Genomic DNA, 17,853 nt, shown 5'->3' on the forward strand with positions numbered 1-17,853 from the left:
TGGGAAGTGGATTGTTACGAAAGTCTGAATAGGTCCATCTGGTCAGAACTACAATTCAATTGCAAAAATAAAATGTATTCAGAACTTATTCAGGCTTGACTCAGAAGCCAGGAGGTGTATTGTGGGGATAGAAAGAAGGACAAGGCCAATGACGACTTGGTGAAAGCCTAAGTTCTGCAAATGAGAGAATTTGACGGGAATATTCTTAACTGTCACGATTATGAGGGCACATTCAAAATTCTTTTGTTGTTGATGGCAATGTCTTTGACTTTCTCCTCAGGCAATGTCAACTTGTATACAATGCAAACCATTTTGAATACACTCGTAGGATCTGTATTTCATGAGGAAGTTATTTTCAACCGATTAATACAAGGAACACACAGGTTCAGGGAAAAGATCATTTAGGCAAGTTTTGGGAAAGATAATGGTTTAGTCAACATTATCAATAATACTTTCTTTAAGATTTTATTTATTTGAGAGAGAGAGTGGGAGGAGGGGCAGAGGGACAGGGAGAAGCAGACTATCCACTGTGCAGGGAGCCCAACATGGGGCTTGATCCCAGGACCCCAGGATCATGAGTGGAGCCAAAGTTAGACTCTTAACTGACAGACCCACCCAGGCGCCCCTCAATGATACTTTTAATACGAAAGGGGCAGAAATCTGAGAGGAATCATTCAAGAGCTCAGGGATTTTCAGCTGCAATCTCTTTGTGACATTTTAAGCCAATAACGATGGGCTGCTTTTCAAATTTGCGGAGCACACCTATGTTCTCACTCTGGGGATGACAGACCACGTGGCTGCCGTCATTTGCGTCATTTGCCTGAGATCAAAAAGTGATGTGGAAAGGACAACAGAGAAAAGGCACAAAAGGAGGGAAAGTGTATTTCGCAGCACAAAAAGCTTATTACCCATTCAGGTACAAAATTCAAAACTAGGTGAATTAATAATTCCACTCATTGGAAGACATGGTCATTTTTAAAAGGGCACAGTTAAAATAACTGTTTCCATTTTCGAGTACTTATTATGGTTCCTTTACTATCTTAGTGCTTTACTCATTTAGTCCTCAAACAAGCCTACATGGTGGATACTCTCATACCCCCATTTTACAGATGAAGACAGTGGTTCCGAGAAGTTAAGCAAACTTATAGGGATAGCCTGAAACAAAACCCAGGTAGTTAGTCTGTCTTCAGAGTCTGTACTCTCTTAAACACTAAACTATTAAACTACCTCATTAAAGAACACTTCCTATAGAGCAGGCAACTCAAAAAACCTGCGCTTTTTTCTGTGGGGTTGTTCATGATGGTTCCTCCACTTAATGAAAGCCATTGCCTTCCTGAGGACCATTCTGGCTGCCACTCTGTAGCCTTCCTTTACTGCTTGGATGACCATTCAGGTCAGAACACCTCTGATAACAGGAGCTATAAGCCCCATCCGTGTTCTGGGACCTAATGACTTTTTCCCCTGGATCCTTCTCTGGAGCTGAGCCAGCCCATTCTTCAGCCACCCCACCAGGAATTTCCTTTTCCTGACCCGTGTTCATGTGTGCCTTCCCCTCTCAGGCCTTGGGCGAAGGTGACTTTTCTGAGGTCAATTAGTATACCCTGTCTGAGGGAGATGTTCAATAAATATTTGAATAGGATCAATGAAGGTATTTCCGAAGCTTAATCAAGCCAGAGGCATTTTCAATATTGATGGAGTTCCTGGCAGCACTTCTAACCTCACCCAAGATCCCTGGTGGCTGAAGATGGAAAGTGGTCAATTGCCTACAGGCATTCATTGTTCTCCCTAAGATGTCCTCTGGGAGAACTGGAACACTAAAAAGCTTCAATAATAAGGATTTTACTGGTTCCAAAAAAAAATTTTTTTTCAGCCAAGGGAAATAAGGCTCATCTGCAAATGTCATTAAACTAAATGTCTCTTTGTTGTACCTTTTAGATCCTTTCTGGTGAGGGTGAAAGGGAGGTCATTTAATTGTAATTCCCAGAAGCTGCCACTCTGCATACAACATGTTCATTGCTTTAATTATTAAATCTTATGCTATCAGGACATAATAAAATCTAAATTATCCATGGGGTTGGGGAAAAGGAAAGTAGAAGGTTATGAAATCTTTCCCCTGGCACACCCCTAATATTATCTATCAGGTTCAGAAGTATTAAATAAACAAAAGAATGAACAAAGAACCCACAAATCAACCAATGAAGGAACAAGTGAATGAAGGAACCACATATTCTGGGCCTACCGAAGGTAAAATGTCATTAGAGGCAGCCGCACTACTAATCCAGACAATGGACAACCATGGAGACCATTCCCTTCTCATACCTAGGCAGTGTCTGCAGCCAGGTGCATGCTGTCTAGTGACCTGGCTGGCCTGGGCAGGAGCTGGCGAGCTCCAGCACGCTGAGCTCCAGAGAGCCCGAGAACATTCATGGCACCATGCCCAAGAGAGGTGCCAGAGATAGAAGCCAGAGGAGTCTGTCTAAAGTGGGTTGTCAGGACAAAGGAGGCTGGTGGTGGATATTGGGAGTCAAGAGAGAGCCAGGGTGAGGATCCAAAAGGCCAGCAAGCCAGAGAAGATGAGCCAAGCAGATAGGAATAGAGGGGCAGAAGGGCCGTTTTTGCCAGCACCAAGACCACCGGTATTTTGTTTAGCTGGGTTTTCTTTTTGCTTTGTGATTATTTTTCTAAATGGGTAATACATGCATATGAAGTAAACCCCGAAATGCTCCAAAGGGTATACTGAGGGGTGAGCTCCTTCTCACCCTTGTCTCCTAGCTCCCCAATTTTCTTCCCTTGATTTTCTTCTGGATCTTTCTACAGGTAGCCTGTACCTATATAAGCATATATGTATCTATAACCTTTATATCACAAACCATATCATATTATACGTATCAGTCTATATCTTTCTTTTTCACTTAACAATGTCTTAGAAATGGTTCCATAGTAGTATATGCAGAGCTGGGTCATTCTTCTTGAAGGCTACATAATATTCCATTGTACAGGCACACCATAATTTATTTAACCCATTTTATAATTGTTTATTTAGTTCCCATTCCAAACTTTGCTATAGCAGATAACGTCACCATTATACACATTTTGCATGTGTGTGAATATATCTGTAAAAGGGAAACTTCCAGGTGAAAGAAGATGTGTATTCAGGTCCTTGAGAGCCAATGATCTCCATACCATATTTTCCCCTTGGATTCTGGCTAGTATTTCAGAGAGAATTTTCCTTCCCTCTTCTGTTTGATTTATTCAGTTCTAATTCATCTTGACCAAGGACCCCAAAATAACCCAAAACACAACCCTTCATATTACCATTGTTCTTATAATTATAAAATTTTTGCTTTCAGTTCTCTGAAGCCAATCTAAATTATTGCCTGATTCTAAAGACTTACATTTCTTCTCCTCACAGTTTTGCCTATGATCAATCCCTTGCATTGAAAGTTTAACACAAAGGTGTCGCCATAGGTGTCACCTGGCCTTGATTGCCTGTTCTGAAAAGTGGATATACCTGTGGGTGGGATGGGCAATCACTAAGGTTCCTAAATTGACTGCTAGACTGTGAGTTCCTAGAGGTTAAAAAATTGTTATCACATTCACCTGTTTCTTTCTCTCCCCCCCCCCCACACCCTACTCAATGCTACATATATATATATATATTCACACACACACATATACATATACATATACATATACATATACATATACATATACATATATATATAGCAGGAGTTCTGGAAATGTTTGGTGACTGTATTATTTTTCTTGGGCAACTGTAATAAATTGCCATAAACTAGGTGGCTTAAAACAACATAAATTTATTCTCTCACAGTTCTGGAGGCCAGAAGTCCAAAATCAAGGTGTTGGTAGGATCATGTTGTCTCTAAAGGTTCTAGGGGAGAAATTGTCCTATACCTTCATCTTAGCTTCTGGTGTTGCTGGAAATCCTTGGTGTTTCTTGGCTTGTGGACACATCTCTCTAATCTCAGACTCCATCATTACGTGAAGTTCTTCCTTTGTGTCTGTCTTCTCTCCTTATAAGGACACCAGACACATTGGATTAGGGACCACCCTCGCAAGTATGACCTCATCTGAATCTCAGTACATCTGCAAAGACCCTATTTCCAAGTAAGGTCACATTCACTGGTACCAACGTTTAGGATGTCAACATTTATTTTAGTGGGATACAATTCAACCCACAACAATGACTTAATGGAAAAAAAATAAGTAACTAAGTACATACTTCACTGAAAGAAGAGAAGGAAGGAAATTTAAAAAGGAAGGAAGGAGGGAAGGAAAAAAGAAAGGAAAAAACTGGATATTTCATAAGCCTTGACGTATCATATCAGTGGGAAAAAAGCCACCTCGAGTAGGTTTTTTGAATTTACATTCTGATCAGTTACTATGTGATTTATATTCCTTCATATAACTGGTTCACATGCACAGTTCTTTCCCCCTAAGACCAGTAGTTAATGTCCTAATCTTTGCATTACACGGCTTTCTTTTTAAAAAAATTACCTGATGGCGAGTACTTTGCATTAAATACCCGGAGTATGGGTATTTACTGCCCACCTGCTAGTACTCCTTGACCATTGTCCCACATTTTTCCTTAAGCTCTTCTTTCTAGTGTATCTCTTAGGCAGATGGAAAGTGAAGCTGCCCCTGGAGCCCTGGCGACTGACTCGACAGACCCTCTAGCCGGTCCAGACCACCCAGACCAGTTTGAGCTTAACCCCTGACTCACGCCTGCACATATGGACCATGGAGTGACCTCTAGAATGACCAACAACTACCTTTACCTCACTGCAATACTAAAATCTCTGCCCCGGGAAGAACACAAGCCTCATTTACATAACATACTACGTGTGTGTATAGGAATGTTTCCTTAAGGTGTGTGCACGACCTTCTGCCTGCCTCTACATACAATGGCAAGGCTTCTCTATATAAATATTCATCCTAACCCTAAATAAAAGGAACCCACCCACCCTTGCTCAGTTAGTCACAGCTTTGGAAGTCATTCCCTGTGGTCTCCATATTTGCTGCAAATAGTTTTCTTTGTGCAACAATTCAACATGGTACAGTTTCTGACTCACCAAGGAGTGAAATCACGTTGGTTTGGTTACAGAAGTGCTTAGCATGGATAATCTCTAAAATCCCTCTCAGCACTGGTATTAATTCTATCCTGGATGTCCACTCACTGGATTGGGTCCACAGAGAGGACAGTGTTTCTTCTGCTCACTATCCAGTTGGGAAATCAAGAAACAGTTCTTAGGAGAACTTGAAGGCATCCAATACTTAGGACTGAGGGAGAAAAACCCCATACAAACCAACGTCATCTGAAAACAAGGCCTGGCCTGCCACAGGGAAAAAGCCACTCGATTGGCTTCTTGAATTTGAATCAGAACAGCAGCCACAGTACAATGTTATCTGTTCCTTCTGGGCTCAGTGAGTCAAGGCAATAGAAAGAAAAGATGTTTCCTGTTCCTGTGCCTTTTTTTAAAGTGACATATTTTCTTCTCCAAGACCATTTAGACTCAATAAATTTGGGTGACCTTTGAGACTTACATTGTCTGAGATAGGGTGCTATCGTGGAAAGGCTCAAACAGACCTGGGTTGGAATCCCAACTCTGCCATTTAGCCCCTGAATCCATTTAGCTAAGTCACTCGCTTGGTTACACCCATTTCCTCATCTGCTAAAACAGGAGTTACTGCAAGGATAACATGAGAAAATCTGTAGAAAGCTTGTAGAACACAAAAAACACTTAGGAAATACAAGTCTTCCTATCTACAATAAGAAACATACATCCTCTTTGTGACTTGCCCAGATCTGAGCTGACCACCGGTCTGCTTGACGCTCCATTGGTACGGTCTGGTAAATATCTCTCACCCCTTAGGATAGACCATGTGCACGAGGTCAGTTTTACATGCTATGATGTATATTTTTAGTAATTCATCTTGTACTTGCTCAGTGTTCCCATTGAAATTCCATCAAGTCTACAATCTCAGGAGTTTTAAACTCCTCAAAGGGCCATATCTGTTTATAGCCATTTGAACAGCCTCTAAAATGGTAAGAGGACAAAGTACACATCAACCCAGTAGCTGACAGAGAAACCCGTGGGAATGCACATTCTCCCTTGCTACACAGCTGGAATTTCCAGTGGTTCCATTTTCTCTAGTGAAGAGGGAACAGAAGGCAAGCTGAGGACAAAGCAGAAGCAGACACCCCACAACTCTGCCCCCCCCCCCCATGGGATATATGTGACATTCCTCAGGCACTCCTGGTTGCCCTAAAGCTAAGGAAAGGAAAAACAAATAGTTAAATTTATAGAGATACAATCCCTGCAAGACGTATGTCTCCCTCATTTTACAAATGTCTTAGCAATTTACAAGAACAAACCATTTCTATCAATGGTCCAGCTTCCAGAAGGGAATGTAGATGCAATTAAATGTCCATATAACCTGCAGCCCATTGACGGATACTTGAAGGGGCAGAATGTAATGTTTCTCCAGGAAGCTCCCAACTATCTTCATGTTAATGACTTGCTAGAGGGAAAAACAACCTTAACTTGACAATGGCAAGGCCTCTGGTATCCTGTGAATCTTCTTTAGCATATGAAAATCCTTTTGAAGCCTCCCTTTTTCCTTACCTCCTCCAACCCCATAGTATATAATCAGCCACCCCTCACAACCCCGGTGCAGCAGCTCTTTCTACCCAAGGGTCCTGTCCCCATTCTTTAATAAACCACAGTTTTGCACCAAAGACGTCTCAAGAATTCTTTCTTGGTTGTCAGCTGTGGACACCACCCCAGCAAACCTCACTTACATTCCAAAACCACATCATCCAGTACTGAGGCGATCGCCTCTTTTGTGATCTTTTCAACTAAATGATACATTTTTCAGGAAGAGGGACTATACCTTTTTTGTTTTTCTTTCTGCCCAGACTGTCAAAGGGTACTCCCCGTAATCAGTGCTGTATAAATGTTTAATTGGCCAACTCTATGTCAAGTTGTGGCCATTTAGATAAACTTAACATTTGAAATGATAAATGTTCATTTTCTGTTTTCTGAGACCATTTAGGAATTTTTCTTAAATCACCCACATACATATTTTTTAAAAAGTGAAAATTTTGGGTTATGTACTTATTTATTTAGGTTTTCCAAATTAAAAGATTAAAAGGCAAACTACTCAAGAGTCAAGCATTCTCCTTTCTTATTTTAAGCCACCTGATACTTGCAAACTGTGAAAAGAAAAAGATAATGGTACAAAAGTATTGTGGATGTCACAGTCAACAGAATAATGATGGCCTACCAAAGCACTGATCCACAAAACTTGTAAATATGTTACCTTATTGGCAAAAGGGTCTTTGTAGATGTGATTAATGATCTTGACATGGAGAGCGTCCTGGATTATTGAGGTCATTTCAATGTAACCACAGGGTTCTTACATGTGATGAGGGAACAGAAGGCAAGCTGAGGACAAAGCAGAAACTGACACCCCGCAACCCCCCCCCCCCCACCATGGGTTGTGCGTGACATTCCTCAGGCACTCCTGCCTGCCCTAAAGGACAAAGAAATAGTTAACCTATAGATACCACAATCCTGCAAGACTTAAGTCTCCCTCAGTTTACAAATGTCTTAGCAGTTTACAAGAACAGAAGCATTTCTACCAATAACCTAGCTTCTGGAAGAGAATGTAGATACAATTAAATGTCCTTATAATCTTCAGTCTCCAGGAAGTGCCCAACTATCTTCGTGTTAATGCCTTACTAGAGGGGTAAACAACCTTAACTTGACAATGGCAAGGACTCTGGTATCTTGTGAGTCTTCTTTAACATATGAAAGTATTTTCTCAACCTCCCTTTTCCTCACCTCCCCTAACCCCATGGTATATAACAGCCACCTCTCACAACCCCGGTGCAGCAGCTCTTTCTGCCCACCGGTCCTGTCCCCGTGCTTTAATAAACCACCATTCTGCACCAAAGATGCTCAAGAATTCTTTCTTGGTCATCAGCTCCGGACTCCACCCCACTGAACCTCACGTGTATTCCATGTCCTCATCATTTGGCGCCCAACGTGGGCAAGGGAGGACAGTCAGAACCAGAGGAAAGGAAGCTGAAATGATGTCATTGCTGGAGGGGATGGGGGAATGATGTCATTCCATGAGCCAAGGAATTCAAGCAGCCTCTAGGAGCTGGAAAAGACAATGGATGGATTATCCCCTAGAGCCTCTAGAAGGAATGACAGCCTAGTGACAGCTTGATTTTAGTCCATGAAACCTATTTTTATACTTCTGGCCTACAGAACTATAAGATAATAAATTAGTGTTCTTTTCAGTCATAAATTGGTGATAATTTGTCAAATGGAATAGAAAAACAAGACATAATACACATGATAAGCTATTTTGGAATTTGAGATCAAAATTTAGAGATGCCACATGTAAGCAATCTGGAAAGATTAATGGATTAATTGCATTTTACATTCTTTTTAATTTTTGAACCTTAGCAGTAAATTATCTTATCCAAAGATCATGGGTAACACAGAATCAATAAGAAGGCTCAAGAATCCAGCGTGGATCATAGATGATAAGCAGAAACCAAGGGAGGCTAGGACCTGGGGAGTACAGCCCAGGCCATGCCCCAAAGGGTCTGGGGTCCATTACTGTGGTGTGAGCAGTTTCTTAACCACCTTCAGGTCTCTGTCATTCCTTAAGAGCACAGTGCTGGGTAGGAAGGCAGTGATAAGCTAAGTCTAGCTTATATACCTCTGCCCTGGGATTTAGGGGATGGGACAGGGAATGTTTGTTCCTTTCAACTTCTCTCAGGATCTATGGGGTTTTGTTTCTCACTAACATTCACATGGTATGGGATTCCTAGTAAAGAAGAAGGGTGTTCAGATGCTGGTAAGAAAGGAAGGGATAAATGTCTACCACTGGTTCTGATCATCTGAATTACCCAGCATGGCATTTACTCAAGACATTTAAAATACTGTTGTGAAGACCCTTTTGTCTGTAGTTATAAAAAACATAAACAATTGAAAACTTGTTAATGAAATTCAAATATTTACATTAGAGAATGTTTTAAAATTGTGTTCCATATTACAGTAACCTTCCTCTTTTTTCTCTCTCCTTCCATCTTTTCCTCCTTCCTTCCTTCTTACCTCCTTCCCTCCCTTCTTCTGGGTATATTATTTGAAAATCTGATGAGTTGGTTTCTGGAAACAGGGTTTACCAAAGACTGGCAATAGGATCTAGTGTGAGCTGGGTACTGGGTGTCTGCAGCAAATAGAGACAGGGAGAGTGTAAAACTCGTGCTCTCTCTCTCTCTCTGTTTCTCTCCCTCTTCCTCCCCCCCCCCTTTTTTCCCTTGCTCCCTCTGGTCTTCCAGCATCTCCCAGGAGAGGTAAAAACAGAATATTCCTGTGGAGTGGAATAAGCAGCTAATCCAAGCAGCAGGGCATAAAGGAACAAGCAGGAACTTCACGAGCACGAGGCAAGGACAGAAGGACACAGATGGGGATTGGGGCCAGGTTGACCCTGCCATTCTGTCCTCAGATAAAAAGATGATGTAATGGCACCCTGGGGTGACAGTTCTCTTAAGTCACACTGCTCCAATCTGGACCAGTATCCTCTACAACTGGTGACGACTCTCAGCCTGGGATCTTCCCTCACTGTCTGTCTCCCTGGGGATTGGACTTTATACCATCCTGTGCAGACCGTCTTATCTCCTGTATTCAGTGTCACATACTCTTCCTTTGTTGGAGCAAGTTCTTCCCGAGCTTCTTTGAAAAGGTATATAGTGTGTGAGAGATAAGGTTTTTGAGACCTTGAATATCTTAAAAATGTCATTATTACTGACCTTATTATTACTGACTCTGTATTATTTATTTTTTATACTTCTCCCATGTTTTTAATTACTAAGAGCTTACTTTTGTTCTTTAAATGTTTCTTATTGATAGTATCTTGTTCTTGTTTCATGGCTGCAAATAGTTTTGTCTCTTTATATTCATGATAGTATGTTGTCGTTGTTTTTCTTTTCTCTGCATGGGCTCCATTTCCCCAAGTTGATATTTTTCTGTCTTATTTGGTCTCCTTTTTTCATGCTAGAGACTTGCCACAAATATCTGGTGATCCTTGGATTGTTCAGGGGAGCTAAAATCCTGATGGCAAGTGTAGGGAGTGACTTGCCAACTTTGAAGTGTACTGTGGGGTGATGGGGGAGGGTTGGTTTTGCTGGAAGGACATCTGATGTCAGTATCTTAAGGTCTTCCCTCTTGGCTGCTCATACTCCAGGGAAAAGTCTTCCAATCTTGGTAAGATAAAGGTGTCAGTGTCTGGAAAGCTGAGTGGGGAATATTGGCTTTTGGCACCAAGCCCCCAGAATGTGTATTGTCACTTAATTCCCGTTTTTTGAATAGTACCAACACTCAACTGTGCCTGGCATCCATCCCCCAATCTAGCAGCTATGTTTTACTCCAGAAAATACGTCTCCAGACTTTGGTCTGGGTAGTAGTGGCATAGCATGGGAGAACAATACTCACAAATAGAACTGCTTTCACCCCACCTTCCCTCCTACCACCAGTTACAGAGCTACCTGCCTCCCTAGTTCCTCAGCCTTTTGGGAAATTCACAATGTAAATCTAGATTATTCTCAGCTTTCTCCCACTCTTGGTTTAGGATTCAGCTTCCTTAGGTTAATTCAGTTCTCAGTTTTCCTTCTACTTTGAAGCTTCACAATTTTGTTGTATTGTCTTCTGTCCTTGTGGGTCTAACTATCAAAAAGAAAATTCGTATGACTCTAGTTTTAATGGTACTTGGAGAGGAGAAAATTTATATCTCACCCCAGAAAACATTCAGTATTTCTGATTCTTAACTCGATCTTATCCTCAGTCTTATGTACCATGTGCCAACCTGTGGAGGTTTTGCTGTCAACTTGTTTTATTTTTGCTTTTATATTGAGGGTTTAAGGGCTCTATACCTTCCTTCCTTCCTAAGCCAGTATTCATGGCTATAAGAGGAATCATTAAATCAGGCCAGTTTCAGAACTGCAGTTTTGAGCCAGGAGGTGGGCTCCAACACATTCTTGCAAGGGTCACATTTTATCCTTAAAATTTAGTGCACTTGATGGTCGAGAATGGCTGGCCGCAGGCATCCCTTTTCTTCTGTGAGATTTATCTTGCTAACATGTAAAACTGTATCCATGGTGTAAGCACCATGTTTCCCTTGCCTGGAGCCTTGGAGAGTGTATCAGTCATAAGTAGTACATCAGGGGTGCAGGATTGACCAGGGCAACCAAGCCCCTTTTCCCATGCCAGGCTTCCAGGATGAAGCAAGCCTGAGCTGGAGCAGAGAGAAGACTAACACCACTAAGTCAAACTTGGGAGTTTTGATTACTTTATGAGAATTCTCATCTGAATATATCTTCTTATCCAAGGCCAGAGGTTCTTACTTAGGGCCATGGGCTCATTGCCATTAAGGGTAGAAATCCATATTTCTAACTTGGGATGAAAATTACATGTTTATTTTCACTAACTAAACTTTAACAGAAATTTAGCATTTCATTTCATATAAAATGCTGACAACAAAATGCAATACTATCATTGGTACCTGTGACTGTGCCATCAACAAAACCACGGATATTCATAATTTACTCTAGGTTGGTATAGACATCTCTAAATAGTTTACTTTCCTGACTACATCATAAGTATGGTGACTATTAGCTCTATCACCAGATCTTGTGCCTATAAAGAAGTACAAATATTATATTATCACAAAATTTTAAAAATATCTTGGGAATAGTCTTTCAATAGCATTGGTTTCCTTTATTAGAAACATTATTCTGAGGGGTTCCTGGGCTTCAAAGGAGGCTGTGGCATAGGAAAGCTGAGACCCTGATCCAGAGGAATCAGAAAAGTCATGAGCCCACTGAAGTGTACTCCAGGGTGGAGAAAGTTGACTTCCACTCAGTCAAGTTTAAAGGGCTGCGGGAGGCAGAAACCCTCCAGCATGGCAGGTACACAAGTCAGCTGATCACTGCAACCACTGATGAAGTGCTATGATGGGCACTACAGGGAGACATCATGGAGGAGAGGCTCTAGCTCAGACTTCAGGGTCTGAGGAACCTGCTGGGAGGAACCAAGAGACCCTGGGTGTCCAGGAATTGGGTAGGCAAATGGACACGAGCAGACAGATGGTGCTCCAGGCAGAAAGCAGAGCCTGAGTAAAGGGTGGGGGTGAGAGGGTATGGCATGTCTGAGAACAGAGTTTCCTGAGCCCAAATGTAGACTTTGGGGTGGGGAAAGGGGAGGAGAAAGCAGAAAGTGGATCTTCTTTATTTGTTTACAAACTTGTTGTCAACCCCCACCAGAATGTAATCTGCTATTCTTTATTCACTCTCCATCCCCAGTGTCTAGAATCATAGTGAGTGAACAGGTAGGAGCCAGATCACAGAGGGCCTCAGAGATCATGGAAAGTTTGGGGACTTCATCTAAGAGGGAAAACATCTGTTTCTGGAATGACTAATCAAGAAAAGAAAATAGTTGTGGTGAGTTAAAGAACCCCCAAAATGACACTGGAACCCCTGATGGGATCTTCATCCAGCTCTTGAGTTCTGCCCTGCTGCACAACAATGGGAAGATGTGCCAGAAAACATGCAGGGAAAATTTTTCAGAAAGTCAAAATCCAAAGGTACAGTGAGAAACTCTACAAAAGTATGTCAAATGCTATGAAATGTGGCTCATGAACTGCCACCCTGAGAGGTAACAAGTTAAAGGACCTCACAACTAAACCCCTGTTCTACTGAAATTTAAGAAATATAAATTCACAAACAAACTTGATATCCAGATGCAGAAAAAAATAAAGCAACTCAGGTAACTATTTCTAGAATTTTGCATTTGAAAATTCACCTTACCCTGCAGTTTTGAGTTGAGGCATTTTTGCCTGTTTTCCATTTTCAGCTATGAAAACATATCTTAACATCTAGATCTGGAAAGAAAAGATGTTATTTTTACTTTAAAGCTTGCAAAATAATATGCTTTCCTGGGAATTAATTTCCATCTTGCGGATGGTTAGATATATCCACCGGAGATCTTTCTCAACAGGCTACCTGTCATGGTATAAACATAAAGGTTACTTTCTATTTAGTTCAAGAACCCCATTACCCACCACGTCTACTGTCATTTAGATTCACACTCTCAATCAGAGCTCTGGAGTTTTCTCCATCCCTTCAATTACTTGATCCAATTAGCCCTTAATAAATGGAGGTCCTACACCTGTAAGGACTCCATTCACAATTTTCCATTTTAACTTGCAGACCATTTTTCTCTCACTGATTTCCTCCTCTTTCAATCCATCTACACAATATCGTATCCCCTGTGATATGCAACTTCATGTCCATCAAAATACCAAGAATATATATGGGAAGTAGTCAACGAACTTATGTCAAAGTGAATCCTCTACAAAGCCCCATCCCCCAAGAAATCTGGTAAATTTGAGTCCTGCTACTCATTGATGGCAGTTCCTAGAGTCCTGAACAAAACCAGTGCAATCAATGGTGATTCAAAATATCTTTTTTTAAAACAGTAGTAGGTTGTGTGTGTGTGTGCATGCACATGTGTGTGCACCTGTGCACGTGTGTCTCATACGTGCCTACCTTGTGCATGCGTGAGCACAGCCTGGTGCTCAGAGTGCACTTCCTGGAGGAAGTGATTTGCAGCTAAAACAGAAGGATAAGCAGGAGCTGGCTAGGCAGTGTGGGGGTTGGAAGGAGCGGAATGGGTGTCAGAGAAAAGGACTAACCCCTGAGGTCATGAGGATGGCCAGGACACGTCCTGAAATTTTTCTACAAAAGCCTCACTGTTTCTGGCTGTCCCACCCCAAGCCGGTCGACCCGATGCCCCGCTGGCCAAGAGGACATGGCTGTGCCGCAGCACCGCACGCCATGCGTTCATTCTTTTCTCCAGCCAGCTGCACAGGCCGGAAAAGACAAGTTCCAGAGGCAAGGTTTCATGCAGGCACATCCTAGAATTAAAGTTACTTCAGGGATGCTGCAGGAAAGCTGAAGGAAACACCCCAAAGGCCAAAGCAAGCGTGCTTTATTGAATTTACAATGCAGAAAATATTTGTAGTTCCTCAGACATTTGCATTGCTATAAAAATTACACTTTATGGTATAATTATTAATGGTTTGAAGAGAAATAAACAGTATAAACGAAATATGGCTGATACTATGAAAATGTAAACCATATAAATCAAAATCATGAAACAATTATTCAATACTCATAGGCCTACTTAATATATACATATGAAATTTCTTACACACATATACAATAAAAGCCCACAAAAGCCTTCACTCTGAAGCCTATCACTGTACAAATATGAAAATAAATCTTTATCTTTTAACCTCAATTTTATCTTCAGCAAGAGGGTTGTGTGACTTGGGTTTATGCAAATCACACTTGGTATTAAATAATCAAATGTCACATATGTCATATAAAGCAGCAAGTGGAAAAAATAAATTATGAAAATGCATGAGGCTAAAAGTTAACAGTGAAAAATGTCTCCTTATCCAACATTCTTTTCCATGATGAAATTAAAATATCATCCAATGTGTCAGGATACATAAAAAAAGAAAAAGGAGGACTGTGTAACTGTGACTTTAAAAGCCCTTAAAGGAAAAATTGAGTCAAGATGAGTTAGTTGCACAAGAATGTGAATGTGAATGTGTCACACTAAGTCTAGGTTAAAAACATTAATTTTTTTTTTTTTTTTATCAAAAATACACTTTGAGAATACCTTCCCTGAAATGAAATGTTGGTGATAATGATTTCCCACCAATGCAGCTGAAAGAGCTTTTAAGTAGCTTTTCTTCAAAGAAGATTGCTCACCAGAGCTCTAAGTCTCTGATTTGGATTTCGTTGACAAACTATTTATCCAGGTTCAAATAAAGATGATTGCTTTGTCTACCCAAGGCACCTATGCAATCTCCAAATCAACTTGGGTGTACTAGCCATACAAGCCAGAGGCAAAAGCCACGGTGATGCTTCTGGATCAAAGATATGCTCTATGTACAAACTGTCAGACAAATACAGAGAGACACTTTGGGGGAAAATAAATAAAGGGAACACAGTAACACCTATACTAACACAGTTTCGTGCAACGGCACCAAACACCTGAACAAGTGTCCCATTATGTCAACATAATCCTTTCTAACGTTGTTTCCAAAGATGCCACAGAGGCAGCCAGCAGTGGCCAAATGTGCATCTCACGATGGCACAGAAATAACTACCCCCTATCCCCTTGTTTAGTTTGACAACACTCCACCAGCGAGGTGCTTTTTCCAGTCAAAAATGTAAATTTCTTTTCTGTGACCAAAGCCATTAAACAGAAATGTATGGTAGAGTTGCCAGGGATAGATTAAACTTTCCAGTAAAAAAAACTAGATGTCAATAGAGAAGGCATGCTTTATAAGCTCTTGATAATTTCAGTGTGTAACATATCTGGTCAGTTTTCATGTAAAAACAAAAAAAAAAAGCTAGGGAATGAAAGTTTTGATCATAAAAATCATAAGCAGGAGAAAAACTGCTCCATGGAATTGTTCTAATTCAACAAAAAGGGATATTAGCTTATATAATACAATGAATAAGTTACTATTTAAGGTTTTTTCAGCAGACGACTTGGAACTTGGACCTATATGAACCAAGGTAAGTTCAAACTAATGGCTGGGGATAATTTAATTGGTTCAAGGCCACTCAGAACCAAAAGCCAAGGGGCGCCTGGGTGGCACAGTGGTTAAGCGTCTGCCTTCGGCTCAGGGCGTGATCCCGGCGTGATGGGACTGAGCCCCACATCAGGCTCTTCTGCTATGAGCCTGCTTCTTCCTCTCCCACTCCCCCCTGCTTGTGTTCCCTCTCTCACTGTCTCTATCTCTGTCGAATAAATAAATAAAATCTTAAAAAAAAAAAAAAAAAGAACCCAAAGCCAAAAACCAAAAACCAGGCTTCTCTAGGGTCAAGTGTTGACTCCTTCAGCTGTTAGAGACATTTCAGTGGGGAAATCTGGGAGGCACTACAGGTTCTAGAAGGAGAGCAAAACCCACCACGCTGGTGGTGAGGAGTCACTAGTCGCATTAAACAAAGGACTCTGACTCCCCATCCTAAGGACAACACCTCTTGTGAAGAGATGAGCTTCCCAAACTATACATAACATTTCTTTCACTGTTCATTTCAGGAAGTGAATGCTGGCAACTATGGAGTTCAGGGATTTGCACCGTATTGGAGGTTATGCTTGTAAATGATGGGAAGGTCTGAAACAAGCATGCACGTTCTCATTGGACAAAATGTTAAAGTACTAGTGTTTTTTTTTAAATGAGATATAATTCACATACCATAAACTTCACCTTTTAAAAATTCAGTGTTATTTCATATATTTACTAAGCTATGCACAGTATAATTCCAGAACATTCTCATCCCCCAAAGAAACCACATCCCTATTAGCAGTCACTCCAGCTCCTGCCTTTCCCCAGCCCATGGCCATGACTTGCTAGTATATATTTTTAAGAGTGACAACTTTCCTGGGCACTGTACTTTTACTAGTATGTGGCCTCCTACGTTTTCATTAGAATTTTTAACATGGAATTTAAACCATGGACTTTGTTGAGATGTCAGTACCTTGGGTTTTTTTTTCTTCTTTTTGTCACAAAAATGTTTTTTCCTTTGTACATAAAAAAAATAGATTTTTCTGTCTCCACTGGAGCCTACGACATCACCATTTTTTCTCAATTAAACGCTGTTATTTCAGAAATGAGAAAAATCAATACCCCAATATTTAAAAAAGTACGACTAACCAGAGTCCTTATTAACTGTGGGCTTCCACTCCTTACAGTGCACAGAATCCGAAAGGCTGAGGCCTGCAAGGCCAAGCTGCTCGTTTTGCAGATGACGAAACAGATCCAACCTGGGCTGCTGACAGGTCTGAGGCCACAGGCTAGTTAACAGCAAAGCTAGGATGATAATCCCCTTTTACTAGTATTCTAGTATCAAAGATCTGAAAAAAAATGTTGTTCTAGGTTATCTACAAAGTCGGCTACCATGTGACTCTGTCAGGGAGTTCCTTCTACAGCGTTGATCTGAGCATGTGATTGACCATTTTTTTACACGTTATCTTTTGAGACTCTGCAAGGACAAGACAAGTACCTTTAACCAGGGGGCCCCAATCATTGACTGAAACATAGCAAAGAGCCAGGGCTCCGGAAGGGTTCCCACACTGTAACCTTCCACCCGGCCGCGTCTGGAGGATGCCTCCCTCTGTGAGGAGCAAACAAGTCACAGGCACTCAGTACTCTGGGACTGAAGACCCGACAGGCCAAGGGTGTCTGGGAGTTAACTACTGCAACAGTTCTTCATCTGGGTTGACTTTTTGGAACTGGTCCCCGTCAGATTGGTAATGGATTTGCTATCATCTTCATCCGTTCTTTTTTTCACTTCCCTGGGGGAGGGGGAGGAGGGGAGGGAGGGAGAGAGAGACAGAGACCGAGAGAGACAAAGAGAGAAAGAATGCATTATTGAGGTATAAAACTAAACAACAGATGGCTCTGCAGAAACAAAACAACGCTGCTGAGCGCATGCTGTTTGCCACTCAGACTCTGTTCTGAATGCTTTATAGGTATTGACTGTCTTAATCCTCACAAGGACCATGTGAATTTGTTGGGCCCTGTTTTATATGGGAGGAAGCAAAGGCAAAAAAAAAAAAAAAAGGTTAAGAAATTTCCCTTCGGGGGCACCTGGGTGGCACAACGGTTAAGCGTCTGCCTTCGGCTCAGGGCGTGATCCTGGCGTTATGGGATCGAGCCCCACATCAGGCT

The 17,853-nt window shown here is 41.4% G+C and overlaps 1 protein-coding gene across 2 annotated transcripts in view; it reads right to left on the minus strand.

The window, feature by feature from the left end:
* Positions 1 to 14,071: 14,071 nt before the first annotated feature.
* RASEF (RAS and EF-hand domain containing) overlaps positions 14,072 to 17,853 on the minus strand; it is an 80,477-nt gene continuing 76,695 nt past the window's right edge. For both annotated transcript variants that reach the window (XM_057305632.1, XM_026518787.4), the window contains one exon: positions 14,072 to 17,477. In XM_057305632.1, coding sequence (XP_057161615.1) covers positions 17,372 to 17,477 — 106 coding nt within the window. In that variant the 3' untranslated portion in view covers positions 14,072 to 17,371. The remainder of the gene's footprint in view (positions 17,478 to 17,853) is intronic.

The sequence above is a fragment of the Ursus arctos genome, unplaced genomic scaffold (genome assembly GCF_023065955.2).
Source record: "Ursus arctos isolate Adak ecotype North America unplaced genomic scaffold, UrsArc2.0 scaffold_33, whole genome shotgun sequence".
Lineage (NCBI taxonomy): Eukaryota > Metazoa > Chordata > Mammalia > Carnivora > Ursidae > Ursus > Ursus arctos.